This window comes from Microtus ochrogaster, chromosome 4 (assembly GCF_000317375.1).
Source record: "Microtus ochrogaster isolate Prairie Vole_2 chromosome 4, MicOch1.0, whole genome shotgun sequence".
Lineage (NCBI taxonomy): Eukaryota > Metazoa > Chordata > Mammalia > Rodentia > Cricetidae > Microtus > Microtus ochrogaster.
Window position 1 is genome coordinate 44,516,819 of NC_022011.1, and position 24,174 is coordinate 44,540,992.

At 48.9% G+C, this 24,174-nt stretch overlaps 1 protein-coding gene across 7 annotated transcripts in view; it reads left to right on the plus strand.

Moving 5' to 3' along the window:
- Positions 1-24,174, plus strand: part of Slc25a25 (solute carrier family 25 member 25) — a 34,404-nt gene that overhangs the window by 6,886 nt on the left and 3,344 nt on the right. The window contains exons 1-7 of one of the 7 annotated variants that reach the window (XM_005346058.3): positions 10,306-10,943; positions 20,131-20,257; positions 20,341-20,428; positions 21,070-21,105; positions 21,314-21,425; positions 22,537-22,695; positions 23,899-24,051. In XM_005346058.3, coding sequence (XP_005346115.1) covers positions 10,725-10,943; positions 20,131-20,257; positions 20,341-20,428; positions 21,070-21,105; positions 21,314-21,425; positions 22,537-22,695; positions 23,899-24,051 — 894 coding nt within the window. In that variant the 5' untranslated portion in view covers positions 10,306-10,724. Of the gene's footprint in view, positions 1-10,304; positions 10,944-17,458; positions 17,697-20,130; positions 20,258-20,340; positions 20,429-21,069; positions 21,106-21,313; positions 21,426-22,536; positions 22,696-23,898; positions 24,052-24,174 lie in introns of those variants that run through there. The other 6 variants (XM_005346061.2, XM_013345976.2, XM_005346056.2 and 3 more) reach the window with 6 other exon arrangements.

The window sequence follows — 24,174 nt, forward strand, 5'->3', positions numbered from 1 at the left end:
TTGTAGACCAGGCTGGTCTCGAACTCACAGAGATCCGCCTGCCTCTGCCTCCCGAGTGCTGGGATTAAAGGCGTGCGCCACCACCGCCCGGCGAAACCCATTATTTTATACACTAAAAAAATTTAGTAAAAATTTGAAAACCACGAGTCATGGTGGTGTACATCTGTAATCCCAGAGTGCAGGAGGCCGAGACAGGAAGTTTTCAAGCTTGAAACCAGCCTGGGGTGCATACTGTGAGAACTTGTTGACCTCTACCCCCAGTACACATAACGAAAATTGGGAAACTTGCTGTGTTATCTTCCCGTGATGTCTGCTGATCCTGCTAAAAGCTGTAGGTGTTCACATGCACATCTCATGTAATGCACCTTGCATGGATTTTATGGCTTCCTGGGAGTTGATAGAGTACAGTTTGCTAAGACTCAGCCAATGCAGAGAAGCCAGTGGGGAGAAGAGCATGCATTTTATGTTCTGTCTATATAATCCCAAATAGGGTTACCCATAGAGACAGAGAGTAGATTACTGGTGTTCTAATCCGGGAGGAGAAATAGAAATGTGGTAGGGAGGGGTGGTAGGGTTTCTTCTTGAATGCTAAAATGTTTTCAGGTGAAAAATGACTCTGAACATACCTACAGAGATACTGAAAACTACTTTTTTCAAAAGATTCTCCTGTATCCCAGGCTGGTCTTGAATTTAGTCTGTTGGCAGTGATGACCTTAACCTGCTGAACTTCCTGCTGCCTGTGCTAGGGGCAGAAGTAGGCCACCACACCCAGCTTATTCAGTGATTGTATTAAAGTCAAGGCTGTGCTTCATTGGTAAATACAGCCGAGCCAAATCTCTGGCTCCCAATTGTGCCCTTTAAATAATGGATCTGTGCGGTCTATGATCTGGACTCAGATGTTCCTATAGCTTGTTTGCTAACTGCAGGACCATGACCAGGAGGTCCACTTTTCCCAAGAATCTTTATCAGTATGGCAGTTTGAATCTTCATTTCAGATGCTGGTTATGTGTGTGTGTGTGTGTGTGTGTGTGTGTGTGTGTGTGTGTGTGTGTGTGTGTGTGTATAGTGTGTGTGTGTGATTGTGTGTGTATTTTTCCAGATTTTGTCCACTTTTAATAATGTAAAAAGTTTTTTCTTTTAGATTTCTCTTTTCTAGTTGCTTTCTGTTGCTGTGAAAACACCGACTAAAACAAACTTGGGGGAAGAAAGGATTTATTTGGTTTATGCTTCTATGGTACAGTTCATCATTGAGGGAAGTCAAGTCAGGAATCTAGAGACAAGAACTGAAGCAGAGACCACAGAGGCTTACTGACCTTCTTCCTCTGGCTTGCTTAGCTGCCTTTTTATATAGGCCAGGCCCACCTGCCTAGGCATGGCACTGCCCATGGTAGGCTGTCCTTGCCCATAAAAATTAGCAATTAAGAAAAACCCCATGGGCCAATCAGATGGAGACAATTCTCGGCTGAGGGTACCTCTTTCCAGGTGACTCTATTTTGTGTCATTAGGTCCAGTTTTCCAAACAACAATCAGGTTTTTCCCTTCACCCAGACTTGTGTACTCCTGGTTCACTCTGGCCACCAGGAAGCTTGCAGAGAGTCATGCTGTGACACCTGCTGCCTTCCATGGTCAGAAGGTCAGGAGATCAAAGGAATGCACCTTAGCCCAGCAAGTTTCCCTTCTTAAACAGCACCTTTGTTCTTGCCCTACCCCAAGTGCTCTGCTTCTTGGAACATTTTTGTGCTACATGACATGGTGGCAGGGCTGTCATCTGCAGCATGGCAACAGGCCTCCGATATTTTTTGAGACAGGGTTTCTCTGTGTAGTTCTGGCCACTGGAACTTGCTCTGTAGACCAGGCTGGCCTCAAACTCAGAGATCTGCCTGCCTCTGAAGTATTAGTATTAAAGGTGTGTGCCACCACTCCCTGACTAGCCTCCAATTTTTTTATGCTAAGAATTAGAATGTTTTGCCGGGTGGTGGTGACACATGCCTTTAATCCCAGCACTCTGGAGGCAGAGGCAGGCGGATCTAATTTTTTTCATATTTATTTTTATTTTATGTATATATGTTTGCTAGCTTGCATGTATGTATGTATGTATTACATATGTGCGTGCACCATGTGCCTGTCTGATGCCAATGGAGGCCAGAAGAGGGTATCAGATTAGGTTCTCCTAATTTGCCCAGACTGACCTTGAGAGTTTACTCTGTGGCCTAGGCAATTGTCCTCTGCCTTCCAAGTAGCAGCGATTGTAGGTGTGATCCGCCGTACTGGGTCTGATACATACCAGGTGACTTTCCTTCTGTTGATTGTTTAAAAACATAATGCCTCAAATTGGTTAAATATGCTTCTGCCCCCAGTCTGCGCATGTGAAGAGTGAAAGGGTATCAGGAGAAAAGGGGGTGTGGCCGTGGAGAGCAGACTCATCCGCAAGCTAAAGCAGTTTGGAAGCAGGTGTGGGTTCTGAGAAGCCTGGCCTTGTGAACCTTGGGAAGATTAAAATGAAGACATTCTGAAGGACGAGATTACTGTTTATAAAAGTGGGTGTTCAGTCCAGATGTTTCCTGGGACACAGATGCTCACAGCACTGACCTTCAAGCATTTTGTTCTCATTAGTCTTGGGTAATCTTGCCTCGATTTCAGAGATGACTTTGAGGTTGAGAAGGCAAGCTTCAATAGAGTTTAGTTAAAACCTTTGAAGGTTTTATGCTCTTGAGTCTGAGGCCTAGAGGTTGGGCCAAGTCAGTACCAGAACCCACTGTTTGGAGTCTACCCAGTTTAGTTCAGCATACAGTCTCCTTCCTCCTAAGGGATAGGAATTTACCCTTAGCTTTTACAATATTGCACTAGGTGTACATTCCAGCAACCCCAGCACTCAGGAAGAGGCAGAACTGCAAGTTCAAGGCCACTATGTATGAAAACAGATGAAACACTTTACAGTGTGCTCTTTCAGTTTATGACGTTGGCACATCAGTGCATAATCCAAAGCCCCTCAAAAGGTAAGTGTTGCTCCAATGTGTGGAGCAGAAAAGACCTGAACGGTAGAGACAAGACACAAACAATAACAACAACAACCAACCCCAAAGGCATTGTTCTAAAGATGCATTTCCCTTTAAAGCAAATCAATTGGAATGAGGCAGCAGGAGCTGCTGAGGCCTGGATTTCCAGGAAGCAGGGGATGAGTCACGGCCCCTTCTCCACTGCCCCTTCTCCACTGGAGCAGAGAAGGGAGGCAGCTGCTGTCCCTGCTGCTCCCTGAGCTCTTATTATTCCAGCCACCCTGGGCCCACCTTCCTCCACCCTCCCCCCTTGAGAAAATTCTCAAGCCACTGAAATGTCAGTGGTGAAAACAGTAGAGGAGGTTAATTTGGGGTTTTGTGTCTTGCTGGGGATCAAACCCTGGGTCCTGTATATCCAGGCAAATGCTTTTACACTGAGCCACACTCCTAGCCAGAGAGAGTAGTTTAGGTCACCAAGAACTGAGGAAACTGTGCTAAATCTTCCCCTTCAGTTGCGTGGCGCAGTGAATCATCCTGTTAGATTAAAGCAGTGACAGTGGCCACCTTAGCCAGTTCCATTGGCCTTTGCGCATCTCCACATACTAAAACTCTGTTTTTGCTTTTAGTTAGTGTCGTGTATATTTATTTGTAGATAGATATTTAGATTTTTATTTTATTTTATTTTGAGATGGTCTTACTGTGTGGCCCAGGCTGGCCGCAACTCAGGAGCCTCTGTTTCCACCCCCACCGAGCATTGGGTTATAGTTGTTCACGGCCATCTCTACTGGCCAGTAGTGTTATCTTCAGGTGGACTTTGACCCCATAGGATGTTAGATCTGGAGCACATTCAGGTGTGCAGTTCAGCCTCCACACTCTGCTTACCAAGGAAGTGGCTCATCCAGGGCTCTGCAGAGGCATTGGAGAGAGCTGTTCCAGTAGCACCCTAGAACACACTGGAACGCAGCTCACTTTTTTCCATTTTTCTTTCATGTTGTAGGTGTATTTTGTTTACTAGAGTTTCTTCATCTGCAACCTATAGGAAAAGGAAACTAGGACCAGAGAAGTAGAGAGTTTCATAATAAATATATTTCGGAATGGTTTTCAAGAGCTAGTCTGGTTCATGCAAGTCATTCTTTGTTAGAATTCTCCCAACTACCCTTGACGGTTCTGCTGCCTGTAGAAGGCAGTCTGAGTGGTTTCCTCTTCTTGCTCTTTGGTTATTTATTCCTGAGACAGACTCTCACGCTTTACCCTGTCTGGCCATGAGTACATCCTTGTCTGCCTTTGTCTCCCAACATGCTTGTGGTCTTGGGAAGTTAAGGTGGTACCGCATCACTGATCTGTTTTGTTGGACTCTGCTGGGTTGTCTCGGCTGGCTGGGAATTCCTGGGCTCATATAATCTTCCTCCCTCTGGTTTCTATGTGCTGGAGCTATCTGATCTAACCTGATCCCAAGCTTTGATCCTTAAGTCAGTTTTTGAGAAACCAGAAACACTGTTTTTGGCAGCTCTGGGAATCAAATTCCAGGGCCTTGTGCAAACTGGGCATACACTGTCCCACTGAGGCTGCAGGTTTGTCTCTGGACTCCCAGAAAGTGGAAGGTTGTGGATGTTGGCCTCAGTTCGTATCTCTCAGAAACTTGATAGATAATCTAATCAGAATGAGAACTGTGGTCTTGGGAGAACGTAGATCACGACATGTTTCAGTGAAGACTGGCTTCATTCTTGTCCTAATTTTGTACACTTTTTCTTTTAGAGACTAGAAAAAGGAATCTTTGTTGAAAAGGCATTCACCTTGAACGATGGGGACGGGCTTTCACCAGCAGGAACAAGCCACTCAGGAGACTGATGTGTAGACCTCTTGTTCTCTGCCCCAGTCAGGGGTTTTCTGTGTTTCCCTCCTCGATGCAGATTAGGGGATTCCATGCTTTTCATCACTAACAGCTTTACCGCCTGAGCAGTGCCAGGGGACAAGGGCTGGCTGTTCCTTGTTCCTTAATTGAGGGCTGAGTCACTGGCAGGAGGGTCTGGTCTGTTCACCCTGCCTTATATCCCGAAACTCTGGCTCCCATACGGTAGCTTAGTGAGGAACTCAATTGAATTAGCTGGTTGATTTGTTCCAGCCTAGACACCCTTACCTGCTACAGTTGTGTCTCTGAAATAGTAAATCGTGACCACGTGGCTTTGAACTCCTGTGTCTCTTTGCACATTTGTATCTTTTGTTTGTTGGTTTCAGTTCTGGTTTTGGTGAAAAGCCTCAGAACAGTGATTCTCTATCTGTGAGTCTCAACCCCTTGGTGGGGTGTTGGGTGACCCCTTCACAGGAGTCACATATCCAATATCCTGCATATGAGATATTTACATTACAATTCATAACAGTAGTAGAATTACAGTTATGAAGTAGCAATGAAAATAATTTTATGCTTGGGGTCATCATAAGGAACTGTATTAAAGGGTCACAACATTAGAAGGTTGAGAACCACTGCCTTTAGAACCTCGGGTTTGACCCATTTAGCTGGTGGACAGGGGCCTCCCTGTGACCTCATTGGCATAATCAGCCCTCATTATGAAATCAGCCAAATCAACCTGGCTTTCTGTCAAATGAAGTTTGGCTTCATTTTTTTTTTCATTAAAAAGCAGGTGTTCCCTCTGACAGCACCTGTTCTGAATGTTATGCAAAGTAACGCAGAGATGAGTAGCAGGTAGTTAAATAGGTAGGCAGGCGTGGAGGTTGAGGTGGGCATTGTGGGCACGGGAGCAGGCACTCCCGTGGCTGTTATGAGGCTCCCGCGGCCCTCTGTGGTGGTCCTGTGTGCTCTGCGAGGGCGTTCTACCCTGGACACTTATTTCCTGGGTCATTTGGAACAAGCCATTTATTTAACTGCTTGCCACCAGGTCCATTCCTTAAAATCTTTTTCTCAGCAGGCTCGGGTTCTTGAAGTGTGGCTTACTACTGCCGATGGGCACCCTCATCTTACTGAGCCGCCGATGCGTACAGGCTGCAGGTTTCAGAAGCTGTGTCAGAGTTGGGTGAGCCTCAAACCCAGGAAGCTGAGTGAAGTAGAGTTAGAGATGTGGTAATTGACAGGTGACCCCAAGAAAACCAGTGAGCTCCCCAATGCTCTGAGTTAGGTGCCGCGGCATGAGAGATGGGCTATATTAACCACTGGGAAAGGAGGCGGCAAAGATGGAAGAATTTTAACAGAATATTGGTGAAGGACACATAAAGCACAGCAGGCCCTGGTCTGTGCAGGTGATGGGAACACGTGTGATAAAATACCCTTCAGCCTGAATCTGGGTGTGGTTGTTAGAAACAGACTGGACCGCAGAGGGCCTTCTTTGATAGGTGCCCTCTTGTTTGGAGCCACACCCTCTTGAGTGTTCTTCCTTAAACCTGGATTGTGAGGGTTCTCTCTGCAACTGTCTCCTCTTTGTACCCTGCCTCTGAATGCTCAAACTGCTCTGATAGCAGCCTCATCCGTTTAATGTTGGGAGATTAGATTGCCCAGCTCCATTCAAGCTCCGCCTCTGCGTGAGAACCTGGAAACTCCAGGCAGGAAGCCGTGGCAGTGCAGCAATTGCCTCCTCTACACGTTTCTCAGGAAGCACTGGCCTTTGTGTGTGTTCAATGGCTTGAAAGCATTGCTTCATATAGCCATAGTTTTTTCTTGTTATAGGCAGGAAGGTGTGAATCAGTTCCTGATAATCCTGACTGGAAGCCCTGGTGTTTGTAATTCAGCTCTGTGATGTGGAGAAGTTTGATTAAAAGGCAGTACCTACTACATGAGGGGAATTTTGTAGGCCGGAACCCCAAGCATCACTATCTCCTTCATTTTTCTGCCTTTCTGTGCCTAAACAGGGTTTAAGTGTATGAGTGTATTAACTTGTTAGGCTACGGCTGTGCCTTGGTAGGTAGAACATTTGCCTTGTTTGGATAAGGCCCTAAATTCAGTCCCCAGTGTTATACACACACACACACACACACACACACACACACACACACACACACACACACAATTGATGTTTTTATTTAGGGTCTTGGCTCTAGACTGGCCCAAAGTAGCACAAACAGTTCTATTAACTGTCCCCATTTTACACATAAGAATATTGAATTAGGGGCTGGAGAGATGGCTCAGTGGTTAAGAGCATTGCCTGCTCCTCGAAAGGTCCTGAATTTAATTCCCAGCAACCACATGGTGGCTCACAACCATCTGTAATGAGGTCTGGTGCCCTCTTCTGGCCTGCAGACATACACACAGACAGAATATTGTATACATAATAAATAAATAAATATTTTTTTAAAAAAAAGAATATTGAATTAGAAATGGGTCTGGTGGCAAAGGCCTATAAATCCAGCTTCTTGCGGGGTATAGCAGGAGGATCAAGTTCAAGGCTGTCTGGATATAGAATGGGTCCAAGGGCAGCCGGAACAACTTAGAGACCCCATCTGGAAATGAAGGGTTTTATTTGTTTGTTTGTTTTATTTTTTCAAGACAGTTTCTCTGTGTATCTCTGGCTGTCCTGGAACTCACTCTGTAGACCAGGCTGGCCTCGAACTCAGAGATCTGCCTGTCTCTGCCTCCCTGAGTACTGGGATTAAAGGCATGTGCCACCACTGCCTGGCTTATGAAAAGTTTTATTTATTAAGTGCTTGTGATATAACTCAGTGACAGAGTCCTTGCTAGCGGAGACTCTAGATTCCGTCCTTAGTAGGGAACAATATGTGTGTGGTGGGGACAGAAGAACAAAAGAAAGAATATTGAATCAGTAATAAAGATTATTGATTTTTATTTCTCTGGTTTTTTTTTTTTTTTTTTTTTTTTTGGAAATGGGGTTTCTCTGTGTAGCTTTGGAGCCTGTCTGTCCTAGAACTTGCTCTGTAGACCAGACTGGCATTGAACTCACAGAGATCTGCCTGCCTCTGTCTTCCAAGTGCTGGGATTAAAGGTGTGCGCCACGGTAGCCTGGCCACAGCTGGGCTGGTGGTCCTGGGTGCTGTGAGAAAGCTGAGCAAACAGTGAGGAGCCAGCCAGCCAGCAGCACTCCTTCCTCCATCGCCTTTGCACCAGTTCCGCCTCCCGTTCCTGTCTTGACTTCCTTAGATGGACTGTGATTAGGACATGTAAGATGAAATAAACTTTTCCTCCCCAGGTTGCTTAGGTCATGGTGTTTTATCACACCAATAGAAACCCTAACTTAGACAATCTTAGAGTTAGAAAGAATTGGGGATGTTTGTAACTCATTGGTAGGGATTTGCCTAATGTTTATAAAGCCTTGGATTCAGTCTCCAGTATGCTTTAAAAAAAAGTCCTTGACCGAGGGAGGAGTAGTGGTACACACCATTAATCCCAGCACTCAGGAAGCCGAAGCAGGTGGATCTCTGAGTTCAAGGCCAGCCTGGACAATGGAGTGAGTTCCTGGATAGCCAGGGCTACACAAAAACCCTGCCCTGAAAAAAAGAAAAGTCCTTCACCCAGTTTGGAACACCAGCAGACCTGGGTTGCTCTAATCCTTGGCGTTTTATAGTGGGCAGCAGTCAGCAGTCAGCAGAGAGATTTGGACCCTCAGTGCTGAGAAAGAGACTGCGTGCTCAGCCCTAAACAGGACAGCTGTAGTAACCTCCACCACCAAAGCCGGTGCTTAGGGGACATCTTTTTTTAATTATTAATTTATTGATTGATTGTGTATGGTGTTCTGTCTACATGTGTGCCAGCACGCCGGAAGAGGGCACTACGTCTCATTATAGATGGCTGTGAGCTGGGAATTGAACTCAGGACCTCTAGAAGAGCAGCCAGGGCTCTTAATCTCTGAGCCTTCTCCCCAGCCTGAGCTCAGGGAGCATCTTAGAAGACGAGGTAGAGGGAATGCAAGGGCTGGAGGATGGGGTGGAGTGTTGTGAGCGGAGCTCTGCACAACCTGACTGTGAGGGTCACGAGTCACACACTACCTGCTCCAGATCAAACAAGATCCTGGTGGAGAGTCTCAAGGCCCCACCCCGGCTGAGGCACTACTGGCTGATCACTTTATAGGTTTCTCACGCTCCAGTTGGATGACCCCAGACTTGTGCACCTGTGGGGCATGAGGGAAATTAGGGAAATGAGTAGATTTGGAATACATTTAAGGAATTCTCAAAAATAAAGGAAAATTTATAAGCAAAGTTATATAACAAAGATAACACGTGTACGTGTGAATGTGTTTATTTGTGGGTTTGCATGTATGAGTACTTCTCACATCTACAGAATAAGCGGAAACTGAAACTGTGATGCGGAGGGCTGGAGCTTTTGAAAGTTGGTATCCAGCTAGGTTCTTCCTTTTTTAATTTTTTTTTTTAATTTTTTTTTTTTTTTTTGAGGCAGGGTTTCTCTGTAGCTTTGGAGCCTCTCCTGAAACTAGCTCTTGTAGACCAGGTTGGCCTCGAACTCACAAAGCTCTGCCTCCCAAGTGCTACGATTAAAGGCGTGGACCACCACCACCACCGCCTGGCCCAACTAGGTTTCTTTTCTGGGGGTTGTAGCAGTGGGAGAAGCTGGAGGTTCCCCATCCTTTCCCAAGAATGCAATGACCTTTTGGGGGGCTTACATCTGTTAATGTGATTTTTATGTGTGTAAATATGTTTAGGTGTATATTTGTGGGCACACACGTGGAGATCAGAGGACAGTTGGAGGGAGTAGGTCCTGGGCTCCCCCTGTGGATTCCAGATCACACTCAGATCAGCAGGCTTTGGCAAGTGCCTTTACCAACAGAGCCGGTTTCCCCAGCCTTGAGCTTGTATCTTTAAAATAGAATGATTATGAACATTTTGAATCACCTTTGTGGGGGATGATAGTTGGTCACTTGTATTTGACTGCTGTGAAACTAAAAACAACTAAAGATTAATTATGGTCATTTGCCCAGCTAAGTGGACAGACGTGAGTCCAGGGCTTGGTTCGAGGGTGGGGGTGGGGCAGGGGAGTTCGCGTTCTGCTGTGATCTCAGGAAACAACTACCCCGTAGTCTTGCCTTCTGCTAGGCTGGGGTTGGAGAAAATTGAATAATGGGGGGAAGAGAGTGATGCTAAGTGACTTAGGAGCTGTTGCCAAGGACCCTCGATCACGTTGAATGTGGTGAGTGGCATTCGGGAAGGTACCCTGGGGAGAGCGGGAAGTTGTCCCCAAAGACGAGCCTGCTCAGATTCTGGTCTGTACCTCCCAGCGGACTAGCTGGGCTGCAGGCAGGAAATACTCCGCCTGTGATTGGAGGGTTGGTGGTCGGGATAATGAACCCGGTAGTGTCGGCAGAGGTGATTGGCCAGGCCCTGCTGCAGTGAGAATGCAGACTAGATGCTCTGTCCTGAGCTTGCGGAATGAGCGAGGGCGGCTGAATGACTGGGAGCCCCAAGTTGTTTCCGTCTCAAGAGAGGTCTGTCTGGATATCATTTTTTGCATTATAAAAAGAAAAAAAGAGCCAAGCCTTTGATCGTCCGTCACCTGACGAAGTGAGTTTTGATTGAAGTAGCCCAGCTGCTCTCCTTATTGCTAGCAGCCGGGGAGGAGGCTCCCTAAGTGAGCTACTTCTCAAGCTAGGCACGAGCGAATTTGAAAAAGCAGGAAACAGCCCCTGCTTGTAGAGCTCCAGCCTGGCAACTCCCAGCTAGTATTCCAGACAGCTGGGTAGCTAGAGACCCTTGGTATTGTGGTCACATCCCTAAGAAGTGAACAGTCATCAGCAGTGGCATTTGGAGGAAGCCGGCATGCTACAGATGCTGTGGCATTTTCTGTCTAGCTTTTTCCCTAGAGCTGGGTGCCAAGATTCCAGAGAGGGCATCGATCATGGAGTCAAAGGCACTCATACCCCTGCTCGGGGAGACCAGATGCCCACCTTTTTGGGGAAACAAAACGGAAGGGCTGAGGCCACGGAAAAGAGACCTACCATCTTGCTGGTGGTCGGACCTGCAGAACAGTTTCCTAAGGTAACAGCACCTTCAAGAGGACCTTCTAGATTAGGGGCTGGGCTGGTATCATTTTCCAGGAAGGGGGAAAAATGAGTGTGTGGGCGGAGAACTAAAAAAAAAGAAAAAGAAAAAAAAAGTTTGGCGTTGGAGAATGTTGGGTGATGAAGAAGGCCACAAGATTTGGTCCAAAATGTCTGTCATCACTGCAAACTGGTTGTTGAGAGGAAAGGTTTACTTCAGTAGGTTAGCCTCTGGGTTTGTCTGTTTGACTGAAGAAGCCATTTGAAAGTAAGGGATGAGCTGAAGTATAGTGTCTTCATTTATCTAGAGTATGAGAAGACAGTTGAAAGAGACGGTCCCTTGAAAGGGGACAGGTTTTTTTGTTGTTTTTTGTTTTGTTTTGTTTTACAAGACAGGGTCTCACTATGTAGCCATGGCTGCCCTGGAACTCATTATGTAGACCAGGCTGGCCCCAGCTCAGAGGTCTGCCTGTCTCTGCCTCCTAAATGCTGGCGCCAGGTTAAACGGGGCAGATCTTGTCAGCTTTATGAAGGTCACGTTCCCCTTGCCAGGTGGGTCATGATTTGTTTACCTGAGGTCCCAGAGGAAGGTCAAGGTTGGGGATGGATCCTAGGAGAGCCTGGAGTCTGGAAGAGTAGAGGCTGGTGACTCTTGAGTTGACCACAGCCACCAGGGTCAGCCAGGTGTCAGGCCCTTTCACACTTGTGTGCTGTCCTCACAGGAGCCAAGGTAAGTGACAGCACTCCAGCTGGAGGCTGGGGAAGTGAAGTACAGGAAAGTTCAGTAAATCGCCCAGAACTTAAGGGGAGAGGACTGAGACTTGACCCAGTCTTTTTGAAACCCTGTTGACTTCCCTCCAGAGAACTGTTCAATGGGACTGACCGAGCGCTCACTTAGAACAGACGGGGCTGTCTGCAGCAGATGCAGCCTTACTCAAGCCCTGAGTTGTTCCAGAATCTTTCTTTTCAGTCAGGGCAAGGAGAAGTCTCCCCCGTGTTTGACATACGATAGATGCACCCAAAATGTCACATTGAATTCCCCTGTAAATGCTTGCCTAGCTTGCACCAGTAGATGGGGACTTTGCTGTGACAAGTTTTGCAGTAGTTGAGCATTGACATCAAGGGGAGTCCCTGCATAAGGGATTGTGATGAGCTCCCGGTTGTCCTGCCTGAGGCATTTGAGCTTACTGTACCACGAGAGGATGCCACTTTCTCCCGCAGACCAGGAGCAGTGGTCTGCTCATTTGTGAGACACTCGTGCTGAGCCCTGCTCATCGTCTGCCCTGAATTAGCTGGCTACCTTTTAAAATGATCACTTTTAGGGGAGGGTCTTGGAGACAGGGTTTCTCTGTTAGTTGTGAAACCTGTCCTGGAACTCACTATGTAGACCATGCTGGGGAAAGATCGCTTTTTAAACTATAACAATAACTGCTCTACATCCTAGCTTCCTATGGGTACTCTTTGTCAGGGTTGCCTTGGGTGGGACTTTCTAGCCTGGCCTGCAGAGACCCACACCATTTACTGTCTCTGTTCCTGGGAGGGGAAATGGGTTGGTGGGCTTCATGGGGAGGCAGGAGGGAGGCAGAGCAGCAGGCACGGCTCAGAAGAAGAGAGAGCAGAGCACCTCTGATCAGCGCAGACTCTGAAAGTCGGTACTGAGGACTGGCAGCACTCAGCGTTCACACTGCACAGAGTGCACGTGAGATGGATCAGCCCCTGCCTTTCTCAGCAGGAAGCCCCCAGCAAGCTTGGGAAACGGGCTGGAGAGGCTTCAGTTCTCAGGCTTCTCGTTGTCCACTGCAGTGTTTCATTCTCACCCCACCCCCACCCCCACGTAAATGTGCCTGTGAGTCGGGTTCCTGCAGGCTCTTATAGGAACTACTCCAGTTTCCCCTTTATCTTTGTCTCACAGTTAATCCGAAAGTTGGGAAAGAAAGCCATTTGTCTAGAGTGGGAGGTGCGCTTGCACAGGGGAGCTTAGATCCTGAGGGGCCACCAGGATTGTGCTCATTGTGTGTGTAATTACCGAGTGTAGGCAGGTTTCATTGGAAACCTGCTACACTGGGCTGTCATGGCAACCCGATCATAAAATGACAGAGCAGCCAATGAGATCTGAGAGCCTCGAGGGTGGGGCTTGCCAGGCTCCTTCACATAATGCTCTGGCTTGGTCTGAGTCATTGCAGGAGTTACTTTCCGACTCAGTGCTACCAGAAGCATCGTACCTGCCCTTAGTGTGTTCCAGCCCTAACCAGAAGTGAGCACGGGATAGAGCGGCAGGGTGGCAAGGCTGGCCGTGGTCCTGGTAGATGTACATGAAAGGAATTGCTCCTTTACCTATCGAGTGAAACCCAGTGCCACCGATTCCAGGGGTTCTAGTGCTGCTGCCATTGTTCTCGCACATCAGTCACAGGAATGGGCATCCGAGGACGGGAAACCGATTTGGGTCACTGAACTAGATAGAGTAAGGAAGGAGAGCAGAGCGTCGCACGGTGTGCTGTGATCAGGTCCCTAGGGCCACGAGCTGCCTTGGAATGACAGGAGTGGGACCCGAGTCTTCTGTCGCTGTGCCTCGTGTGTGGCTCATGTTTGATTTGTTGCTCACGGGGGTCTAAGTGTGGGGTTCCAGGTCTTTCCTGAAAACTGGACTTTAAAATCTCCCCCCTTTGGAATTGGCTGTGAGCCTGCGTCGTGTCCCCAGTAGACTTGGGACTTGGGCAAGCCAGGTCGTTCTGCAGGGTGTGTGCTCCAGGAGAGAGGACTGAGATGGCTGCAGAGACTCCTGTGGCCTGCGGTCTGAAGTCACAGCACACGGCAGTTGCCTCAGGCATCAGACACCTGGAGATTGACTCTTTCTGGGAGAGGCCGTTTCTGTGTTGAAGATGGACTCTGGATTAAAAGATGGGTGTTTAGTTAAGCAAACACCGTGCGAAGACTCCTGCTTTGCTCTACTTTCTTTCAGGGAATGAGGTATGGACACAAGGACAAAGTCTGCTTGTGTAGCCCAGGCTGGTCTCCAAGTCAGTCTCCTGGACCTAGAGATTCAGATAAGCGCCACCATGCAAGGCCTCTACTGAGCACAATCGGTGCTCAAAAGAAAAATGTTCCAAAGTTTCTTAAACTAATGGTGGTGGTTTGTGTCTGTAATTCTAGTACTTGGAAGACCAAGGCAGAAGATTCTAAGCTCAAAGCCAGCCTGGGTTACATAGAGAAACTGTCTCAAAACCCCAAAACAACTTATGTTGGGCCTGTGGCTATGTTTCAGTTGTAGAGCACTTGCCTGGTATTCAAGGCCCTGGGTTCAATTCCCATCACCGCAGAAAATGAAACAAAATTAATGTTGGAATAGAATTGATGTTCACTGTAAAATAGCATGCTGACAAGCACTTGAAGAGCATTTCAGAGAACATTCCTTGCCTCTCTAAAACTATTGGTCTGTGTAGGATAATGACCTTTGTTATAGTCAAGGAAATTCTTTTTATTAATTTTTACTATATATATGTATGTAGGTAGGTATGGACATTTCTACTGCTTATGTCCATGCACCATGTGCACGCCTGGTGCCCTTGGAGGCCACAAAAGGGTGTTAGATCCCCTGGAACTACAGTTGCAGATGGCTGTGAGCCACCATGTGGGTGCTGGGAATTGAACCCAGGTCCTCTGGAAGAGCAGCCAGTGCTCTAACTACTGAGCCATCTCTCTAGTGTCCCGTCCCTCCCCCCCCCCCGCCCCATCTTTTTTGTTTTTTGTTTTGTTTGAGACAGTTTCTCTGTGTGTAGCCCTGGCTGTCATGGAGCTTGCAGAGCTCCACTTGCCTCTGCCTCTCCCAAGTGCTGGGATTAACAGTATGCACCATCACTGCCTTTTTTTTTAAATTACATTTGTGCACGTGTGTGAGTGAAGGTTGGAGGACAGCTGACAGGCATCTGCTCTGTTCACCGTGCGTCCCAGGAATCAAACTAAGTGGTAGGTTTGGTGGCAAGTAGCTTTCCTGCTGAGCCATCTCATCAGCCTTCACCTAAAAACTTCTGGCAAAGCCCTTTTTGTGGGTCAAGGAAGAGGTGAAGACCAGGCATGCAGGGTCTGAAGCTGTAGCCTCTCTTGTTAGGACCCCAGCAGTAGACTTAAGGTGTGTGTTAAAATAGCTCCAAGGCAGAACATTCTGGATTGGACAGTTTCAGAGGTGGCTGAATCTGAGCAGGAACCTGCCTGGATTTGCCTTCTCAGATCCAGCGCACACCAAGGCCTGGATTTACAGCCTTAAGTCTCAGGAAACCTGGAATGCCCTCTCCATTGTTAGAGTCTGTTTTCACTGTTACACTGTTATACACAATGATACAGTGTCTTAATCTAGAATCTTCTTAGCAGTTTTATTCTGTGTAGACCAGGCTGGCTTTGAACTCACAGAGACCCTCCTGAGTGCTGGGATTAAAGGCATGTATGTATCTTCACAGCTTCTTAACAAAAACTTTGGAGTTAATCCTTCACTTTTGCTCATTCTCAAATGGTAATTCCCCATTATAATCCATCCCAGGAGTGACAAGGCTCAGTCTATATTAGGAAGGGGTGAAGGAATAAGGGATGTGCCATAGAAGGAATGGGGTGGGGCCGATCCTGTCCTGTCATAGTGACGTGATCCCGCCCTCGGCAGCTCTCAGGTGTAGGGAAGGAAGGAGTGGAAAGAGAACGCAGGCTGGCATGTAGAGAATGATGTATGTGCGGGCTGGAGAGCCGGCTCAGCAGTTAAGGGCATGTGCTGCTTTTGCAGAGGACCTGAGCTCCCAGCACCCACGCCAGGCTTCGCGATACCACATGTAAACCTAGCTCCAGGGAATCTGGTTCCTCTGGCCTCTGAGGGCGCCTGCATGCACATGACTTGTGCACAGCACAGCACACACACACACACACACACACACACACACACATTAAAAATAATACAATTTAAAAATAAAAAAATCAGATCCTTCAAGGACCGGAGATCTTCTGTCTTAAAGTGTGAATCTAGTGCTGGGCTGCCAGTGGACATGGTGATAATGGGCATGCCCACAGCCACATGACAAATATTTTCAGTAAGAACACATAGGTGAGGGGGTCTATTTAATTCCAGTCTTCCCCTCTCTTCTTGCTGGTGAGTAAGCCTTGTGCTAGCCATTTTATTAGTTTTTGAGATTAGGTTGGCTTTAAACTCTGAACGGTGCTCCTGCTTCAGCCTCCTGAATTACCATGCCCAGCAACTCGTCAGATTTGTGCTACTGTGAAAACAGTTTAGGGAGGAAGGACTTGTTTTGGCTTCTGTTTTAAGTCCATCATGATGGCCAGGAGGCAGAGAGAAGAGAGATCGAGCCTACAGCAGCCTGCTTTCTGCTTTCACCCTTTACTCCATCTGGAGCCCCACCCTGCTCCTGGGGAGGACCTCTCCGCTTAGCTGGTCTTCTCTGAAGTTACCTGGACATACCCAGAGGCGTGCATTACTAACCTCGAACCCAGAGCCTTCAGTGGCCCACAGGCATTCTACCCCTGAGCCTTTATCCCACCCCATTTTTGAGACAAGGTCTTAATATGAAGCTTAGGGCCTCAAACTGGAGGTTTTCCTTTAGCTCCCCAAGTGCTGGAACTGTAGCTTGAGCCTCTGTGCCTAACTCATTTAATCGTAGTTAATTTAAAAAGGCTTCAGGACGGCACAGCAGAGTTCTTTTGGGTTTTTTTTTTTTTTTTTTTTTTTTGGGTTTTTCGAGACAGGGTTTCTCTGTGGTTTTGGAGCCTGTCCTGGAACTAGCTCTTGTAGACCAGGCTGGTCTCGAACTCACAGAGATCCGCCTGCCTCTGCCTCCCAAGTGCTGGGATTAAAGGCGTGCGCCACCACCGCCCGGCCACAGCAGAGTTCTTAAAGCTCTGATCAGCAAGGTTCTGAGTGCTCTGAGTGGGCTGGGGCTTGAGGACCATGAGTCTCACCCTTGGCTAACCAGGGATTGATGGACGCGGAGCGATTCCCAGGTTCTGCATGCTTGTGGATTGTGGGGTCTGTGTTCCAGGACCGCTGGGGATGTGGCTCTCAGGTTCGGTTCCTCTCTCACAGTGAGTAGTCTGGGTCAGTTTTAAATGGACACTGGTTCAGCCTCTATTTCCACTGAATTTTCAGTTGGGAATTATTTACTCAGGAGAAAGCTGCATAGTATGACGCATTTGGGGACCTTGTATGGAAACAGACTGTTGGCTGTTTGTTTACTTTCAGGAATTGACAGGCAGGGGTGAAGGTTTGTTTGGGCATGGGACTGCACCCTACCTAGGCGCTTAGGCAGTGCCGGCTGCCTGGGGGCTGCCTGGGTTCCAAGAGTTAACCGCTGCAAGCAGTGACGTTAGTCCTGATCTTTGCTCCTCTGCTCTTGAGCAACCTGATACGGTCTGCTGCCGGGGCTGTGCTCATTGGCTGCTGGCCGCACTACAGTGGGCGGATTTTTTTTTTCAATTAAGTAAAAGGGCAGGACTTAAGCAGCCAGTGACAGCTGAGGCAAGACATTTCTTGAGCCACTTCCCTGGGAACTCCAGCGTTTCCCACTTGACTCCCAGTGGAGGCTGAGCACCCCGTCTCACCAGCATGCTCTGCCTGTGCCTGTATGTGCCGGTCATTGGGGAGGCCCAGACTGAATTCCAGTACTTTGAGTCCAAGGGGCTTCCCGCAGAGCTGAAGTCCATCTTCAAACTCAGCATCTTTATCCCCTCGCAAGAGTTCTCCACCTACCGCCAGTGGAAGCAGGTCTGTATGCTGAGCCAGGGTGGTCAGGGCAGCAGCAGGGACTGGCTTTGAATGAAGGGGTGACTGGGCCTAGGCATGACTTCCCTGCCTAGAGGAAAGAATGTCTGGAATGTAGGTGTTTCCCCAGCCCTCTGGTTGCAGCCGGTAGTTAGGTCACTGTCATGGGAATGCCTGGTTTTCACGTTATTTCCAAGAAAGGCTGGCTGGGAGAGAAGGCACTTGTAGGAGATGGAATCTCTGGGTAGGAGTCGTTTTCATTGGCTGCGGTGGAGCCTCCTAAAATGTACTGGGTGTCAGTGAGGATGGGGCTGTCTCACTGCTTGGGCAGCTTCTACAACTCTGGGGCCAAGGCTAGAAACACACTGGAGGAGGAGAGAGGCTAGGATTAGAGGGCAGCATTCCTTCCTGGGCTTGTAAATGCTTAGGTGCACCAAGAAACAGGATGGCCACAGTGATCCTGGCCCTTGTATGATGGGAACCTGAAGCATGGGTTGGGGTTTACTGTGACTCACTAAATTCCATGCTGTCCCCCATGTCGATGTGTTGATTTGTGGACTGGAGACGCAAAGCAGGCGTGAGTGGGTTTAAAGGGGGAGGGAGGAAGTCTGTCTGTATATCCCCCACCCCTCTTTTTTTTTTTTTTTTTTTTTTTGTAAGACAAGGTCTCTATGTAGCCCTAGCTGACCTGGTACTCATAGAGATCTGTCTTTTGCCCTTACAGCTGACATTTCTTTCTTCAGCGGGGTCTTAGTGTACAGCTCAGAATCGCCTCAGCCTCTCTAGTGCTAGGGTTATAGGCGTGCACCACCTTGCCCACAGGTATAGAGCAAGCTCTTTGAGGATGTTTTTAAGGGTACAGCTAGCACCGTCATGGGTGGTGGCAGGGAACCAGAGAGTTCTGTATGCCTCCTCCCTATATGGCTTATTTTTTTCCTTCTTACTTGAAATCTGGGGTGGTGGCCCTGACCTAGAAGTTAACATAATCCCAGCTAGCAGATAAGACCCATGCTCTATCTGTTCCACATACCAACCTACCCCTCACATTGTTGGGTCCTAGGGATCTATGCCTGCCCCCCAGAATCAGTGGCTAGCGTGCTGAGTAAGAGGGAAGCTGCGATGGCCACTGTTGGGAGTGTGAGCCAGCCAGTGAGTGATCCATCAGTTTTAAACTCTAGCTGGCTCAGAACACTTGGACTTAGCGTTTTGATTTTTGACAAGTGAATGGATTTGTCCACAAGAGAACCAAGGAATATTTTCCTTAGGAGGTTCTCTTGTTTTGGATTCAAAGTACCTCCTTCAAATAAGGAAATAATGTAGTTTAAAAGGCCCCTCCCCGCGACAGGGTCTCATTCTGTAGTTCGGGGTGGGCTGGAACGCCCTGTGTAGACCATCCTGGTTTTGAATTCACAGAGGTCCACCTGCCTCTGCCTCTGGAGTGCTGGGATTAGAGGTGCACACCACCACTCCTGGCTAACTGTAACTAAAAAATCAAAGTGCTGCTGAGTTGGACTGACCCATATTTTTCCCACAAATTCTCAAGCTGTTGAGATTAACTTTTAGGGTGGCAATAAGATCTGAAGGTGGTTCAGATGCATGGGACAGCATGGCCACCTCTGAACACCGTCTAAGTGCTGTTTCCTGCTTTGTAACACGGAGGAAAGGATAGGCTGTCCTCCTCGAGCAAGCTGCTGGAAAGGCCTCAGTAAAGCCTTTCCGTACCCCATGCCCCGTCCTAGGGGAAGAAGCGCCCAGCTGCTTTGCATCCAGGTGCTGCCCAGGGTCAGGGTCACTGAACTAGTAAAGCTGCCCTGGCCCTCAGCACCTGGTGGGAATCTGGAGTTAGTTATATCTGATGTCCCTGAGATAGGGACTGGACTTGAAGTGCCTTCAGGTGCCCAAGAATAGTTGCCCTTGGCTCTTCCTGTCTCTGCAGCCTCCAGAGTGTTCCCTGGCAACGTTTCTGCCAAGTAGGCATTGTCTGATCCTTCACTCTAGTCACCAGGTTGTTACAGGGCTAGTGCCACCACAGGGGATGGAGCAAGTAGCAGAGTTCCTAAGGGAATCTGGATTCCAATGCTATCCCCACATCTCAGCAAAGATGGGGCTGAAGTCTAGTCCCAGGGACAGCCCTGCAGGGGAGCCAAGCTGCTGACCCTGGCTGTGGAACAAACTGGCCTTGGGAATGCTAGGGAAGAGCAACCACGCCGCCCTGCCTGCCTCTCTGAGATCTTCCTAGGGGGCCCTGGCTTCTAGGCAGCCTCTGGGAACCTAAGCCGTGGCTCTGCTATGTGAGTAAAATCGACATGGTAGGGTTCCCGCAGGCTGGCATATCCTTAGAGATAGGACATTGTGGGGCCCTGTGGAGAGCAATTATTTCCCCATTGTGACAAGAGACTAGTGAGCCACATCTCAAGCTCTTTCTTCGGTTTTCTAGAAAATTGTTCAAGCAGGTGACAAGGACCTTGATGGGCAGTTGGACTTTGAAGAGTTCGTACATTACCTCCAAGATCATGAGAAAAAACTGAGGCTGGTGTTCAAGAGTCTGGACAAAAAGAACGATGGTGAGTTCGGCTTGTAGCTCCTCTGCTGGGAATGCCTCCGGCTTACCAAGTGCCTGACCCTGCTCACGGCCCTTTTGTCACAGGACGAATCGATGCTCAAGAGATCATGCAGTCCCTGCGGGACCTGGGTGTCAAGATCTCTGAACAGCAGGCGGAGAAGATTCTTAAGAGGTGAGAGGGGGTGAGCTCTGTTCTCTGTGGGTGAACTCTGTTCTCTGTGGGTGAGCTCTGTTCCCTGGAATATGTTAGTGGCTTTTGGACTAATCCACGTGCTGTTCATGTTGACCTGCTGCCCTGAAACTAGTGCTGTTGTTTGGAAGGCTGAGTAAGAAGCCCTTTCTTTCCCAAAGCAGTCTTCTAAGACTCGTAATCTGGAATTAGCCCATTTGCCAGTGACCCTTAAAATGACAAGATGAGTTGTGAGCATTTTGGGTTGGCGAGAAGTATCCCTGGGACACTTTCTCTGCCTGATGAAGAGGGGCTGTCACCATGTGTGGGCCTTGACTTGGGTTCTGCTAGGGCCTTGTTCTTCACTCTGTAGCCACATATGGCCAGAAAGATGGCTCCCTCGTGGGCAGAGGGCTTCCGGAAAGCTCAGCAAACAGAACAGTTGTACCCGGCTGTGCTGCGAGGCAGCTGGCCACAGGGACAGCAGCCCTGGAGCCCACTTCTGCTCCTCACTGAAAGTTGTGTTTGCATGCTGTGTGGCCCCCAGTGTCCTTGGGTGTACGCTTGCTTTACTAACCTGCTCAAAGCATTTATTTGTGTTGTTTCTCCTCTCTCCTCTGCATCCTCCTTTGTCTGTCTGTCAGAATACGAACGGGCCACTTCTGGGGCCCTGTCACCTAGTAAGTATCTGTCACCCCGTGACTGCCTCCCTCCCTGGTCAGAATGGGGTTTTGTGGAAAGTGGGGTGTTGCCACCTTAGCCTTTCTCAGGGCACACAGGCGCCTTCGGTTTCCTTGGTGGCCACGGCACCTGCCTTCATCCCGTCTAGTGGGCACACAGGTGCAGATGGCGTGTGGCACATGGAGTGACCATGATTCTGCCTTGCAGCATGGACAAGAACGGCACGATGACCATCGACTGGAATGAGTGGAGGGACTACCACCTGCTGCACCCCGTGGAGAACATCCCTGAGATCATCCTGTACTGGAAGCACTCGACGGTGAGGCCACACCCCCTGTCCACTCGGGCAGTCACCTTCATGTGCGTCAGTCATCCCTTCCCCACGCAGGCCTGAGCCAGTGAGATGTAGTTCCCCCTTAGTCAGCCATATGTTCCTCCTCTTTCTGACCAGCCTGACTGTCCCCTTGCCCTTCACTGGGCGTACCTTCCTATCTCCCCGCATGCCTCTGTCCTTCAGGTTCCTTCCAAATATCTCTCTTCCCAGTGCCGCCGCTTCTCCCAGAAGCATACAGTCTGTCCTCCTTGGGATGGTGGCAGAAACCTTGCTACAGATGCCTCTGCCTTCCCTTGGTTTCTTTTTTAGTATCATTTTTTCTCTATGACAAAAATAGCATGTCCTAGCTGAGACAGAAGCATCGTGAGTTAAAGGCCAGCCTGGGCTACAGAGTTAGACTCTGGCTTCTTGGTTTTTGTTTTTAATAAGCATGCTCTATAGGGGCCTAAATAGCTGTTTCTCACTCTCTCAACGTGGTTCCACAGTTAGAAACGTCATTCTGAGCTACCCCCTGCCCAAGACTTCTGCTGTCCTTGGCTGGGCTGCCCCTGCTTATCCACCCTGCTCCTACGGTGCCAGATCAGGGCTTCTTGGGTGAAAGGAAGTGGCAATTCTAGGGCTCAGAACAGCTGGCCTGTCTCTGACCTGAGCCCAGAGGTCAGCAGAGCTGACTGGGATCAGTTCCAGAGAGAGGGTATTAACGCAGGCAGACAGAATTCTGCTTGCTGAGGCCTTGCATAACATTCTGTCCTGCCAGCAATCCAGTTCCACATCAGGTTGCAAGGTTTCTGTTCATCTTCCCCGATCCTTGTGGTCCACCCCTGCAGTCCTTGCCGGAAGATGTAAGAGCCACCTGTAAAAGGGCCACCCAGCAGCTTTGTGATGCTCTCTCCTTGTCTAGATGATTTACAAGGTCAAGAGCTGCAGCCACAGTCAGAGCCAAGGGAAAGAGTTCCAGTGAGTTTTCAGTGCCTTCCATCCTCACCATTAGTGTGGCCACTTGAAAGGGTGGAAGGCAGTGACTATCTCCAGATGACTGGCAGCTTGGCCACGGTGTCCTGAGTAAAACTGACGTCTCTGCTTGTCTTCCCCATAGATCTTCGATGTTGGCGAGAATCTGACAGTCCCGGATGAGTTCACGGTGGAAGAGAGGCAGACAGGGATGTGGTGGAGGCACCTGGTGGCCGGAGGTGGGGCAGGGGCCGTTTCCAGAACCTGCACTGCTCCCCTGGACAGATTGAAGGTGCTCATGCAGGTGAGTAGATTTCTCCCTGTGCTTCACTGGTGGCTCAACTTCCTCTCCCTCCCTCATCTGGGGCCCTGCTTTAAAAACCCAGACTTCCCACCACGGCAATGGAGTTAATGCTTTGCAGGTTCCAGGAGATCCAGGCCTAGGTAACCTCTGCATTTAGCTGCTCTAACTTTATCTGAGAGACATAAGCTGTGCATCATCCTACATGGGCTTGTTAGTTGAAGTGTGGCGGGACCTGGGTTCTTTCAGCGCATCTCAGAATGCATAGGGCACCTCATGGGAGGCAGGATGAGCTGATCCTTTCATGACCCAGAGGCCGTCGGGAAGCGGTGCTTCTACCTGGCCTAGGCGTGCAATTCCACGTCCACAGGGCAGAGATAAGCCTGTCTGATGTCAGGGAAGCATTGTGAAATGACCCACGTGTGGACACTCATGGACTTTGGTGTCTGTCTGAACAGTGACCAGTTACCCCATTTTGTGCCAGGAGCCCTGGCCTGCCCAGAAGCCCCCTGAACAGACTGAACGTGCTCGTGTAGATGAGTAGGAAATTGGTTTTTACCCATGGTTATTGGTGGCTCGGCTTCCCTCGCTCCCTCAGCTTGGGCCCTGCTTTAAAAGCCCAAACACCCAAGCTAATGGAGTTGGAGTTAGTGCTTCGTGGGCACCGCCCTATCCCCTTGGCATAAGTAGGTGGGATCTCACCCTGTCTTCCAGAAATAGACAGACTTAGAGCTTTAGGCTTAATCTAGCCTGGACTGGCCCTTGCTCCAGCTCTGTGGCCCAAAGAAGCCATTTCTCCTTCCAGAGCCTCTGAGAAAACAGAAATTTGAACAGTTCCTTCTCACTTTTGTTTTGACAGAATTCCAGGGATGTAAATGTAGAGATTAAGAGCCGTCCTGTCTGGGTTGATGGGCATACTTCCAATGCCAGTACTTGGGAAGATTGAAAATTTAAGGCAGGCTGTCAGTATAAGAGCCTGTCAATAATAATAATAATAATAATAATAATAATAATAATAATAATAATAATAATAATAAAACAAAAACATCCAGCCATGGCTGCTGATTATCAAGATGCTAAGTTATTCCTCAGATTACTCAGAGGGAAGCGCCTTCCTGGTGTTCTGAAAGCACCAGGCTCCCCCCAGAGTGAACAGTGGCAGTCCTCAATCCTGCTGCGCTCCCCTGACTTCGACTCTCCCCTCAGGTCCATGCCTCCCGCAGCAACAATATGTGCATCATAGGCGGATTCACACAGATGATTCGAGAAGGGGGGGCCAAGTCTCTCTGGCGGGGCAATGGCATCAACGTCCTCAAAATTGCCCCTGAGTCAGCCATCAAATTCATGGCGTATGAGCAGGTGAGGACCTGGGAGAGGGTTGCCAGATAGTAGCTAGAGGCCTGGGGTAGGAGTGGGGGGACACCATCTCTGGAGGCCTGGGTTAGGGGTGGGGGGACACCAGCTCTGGAGGCCTGGGGTAGG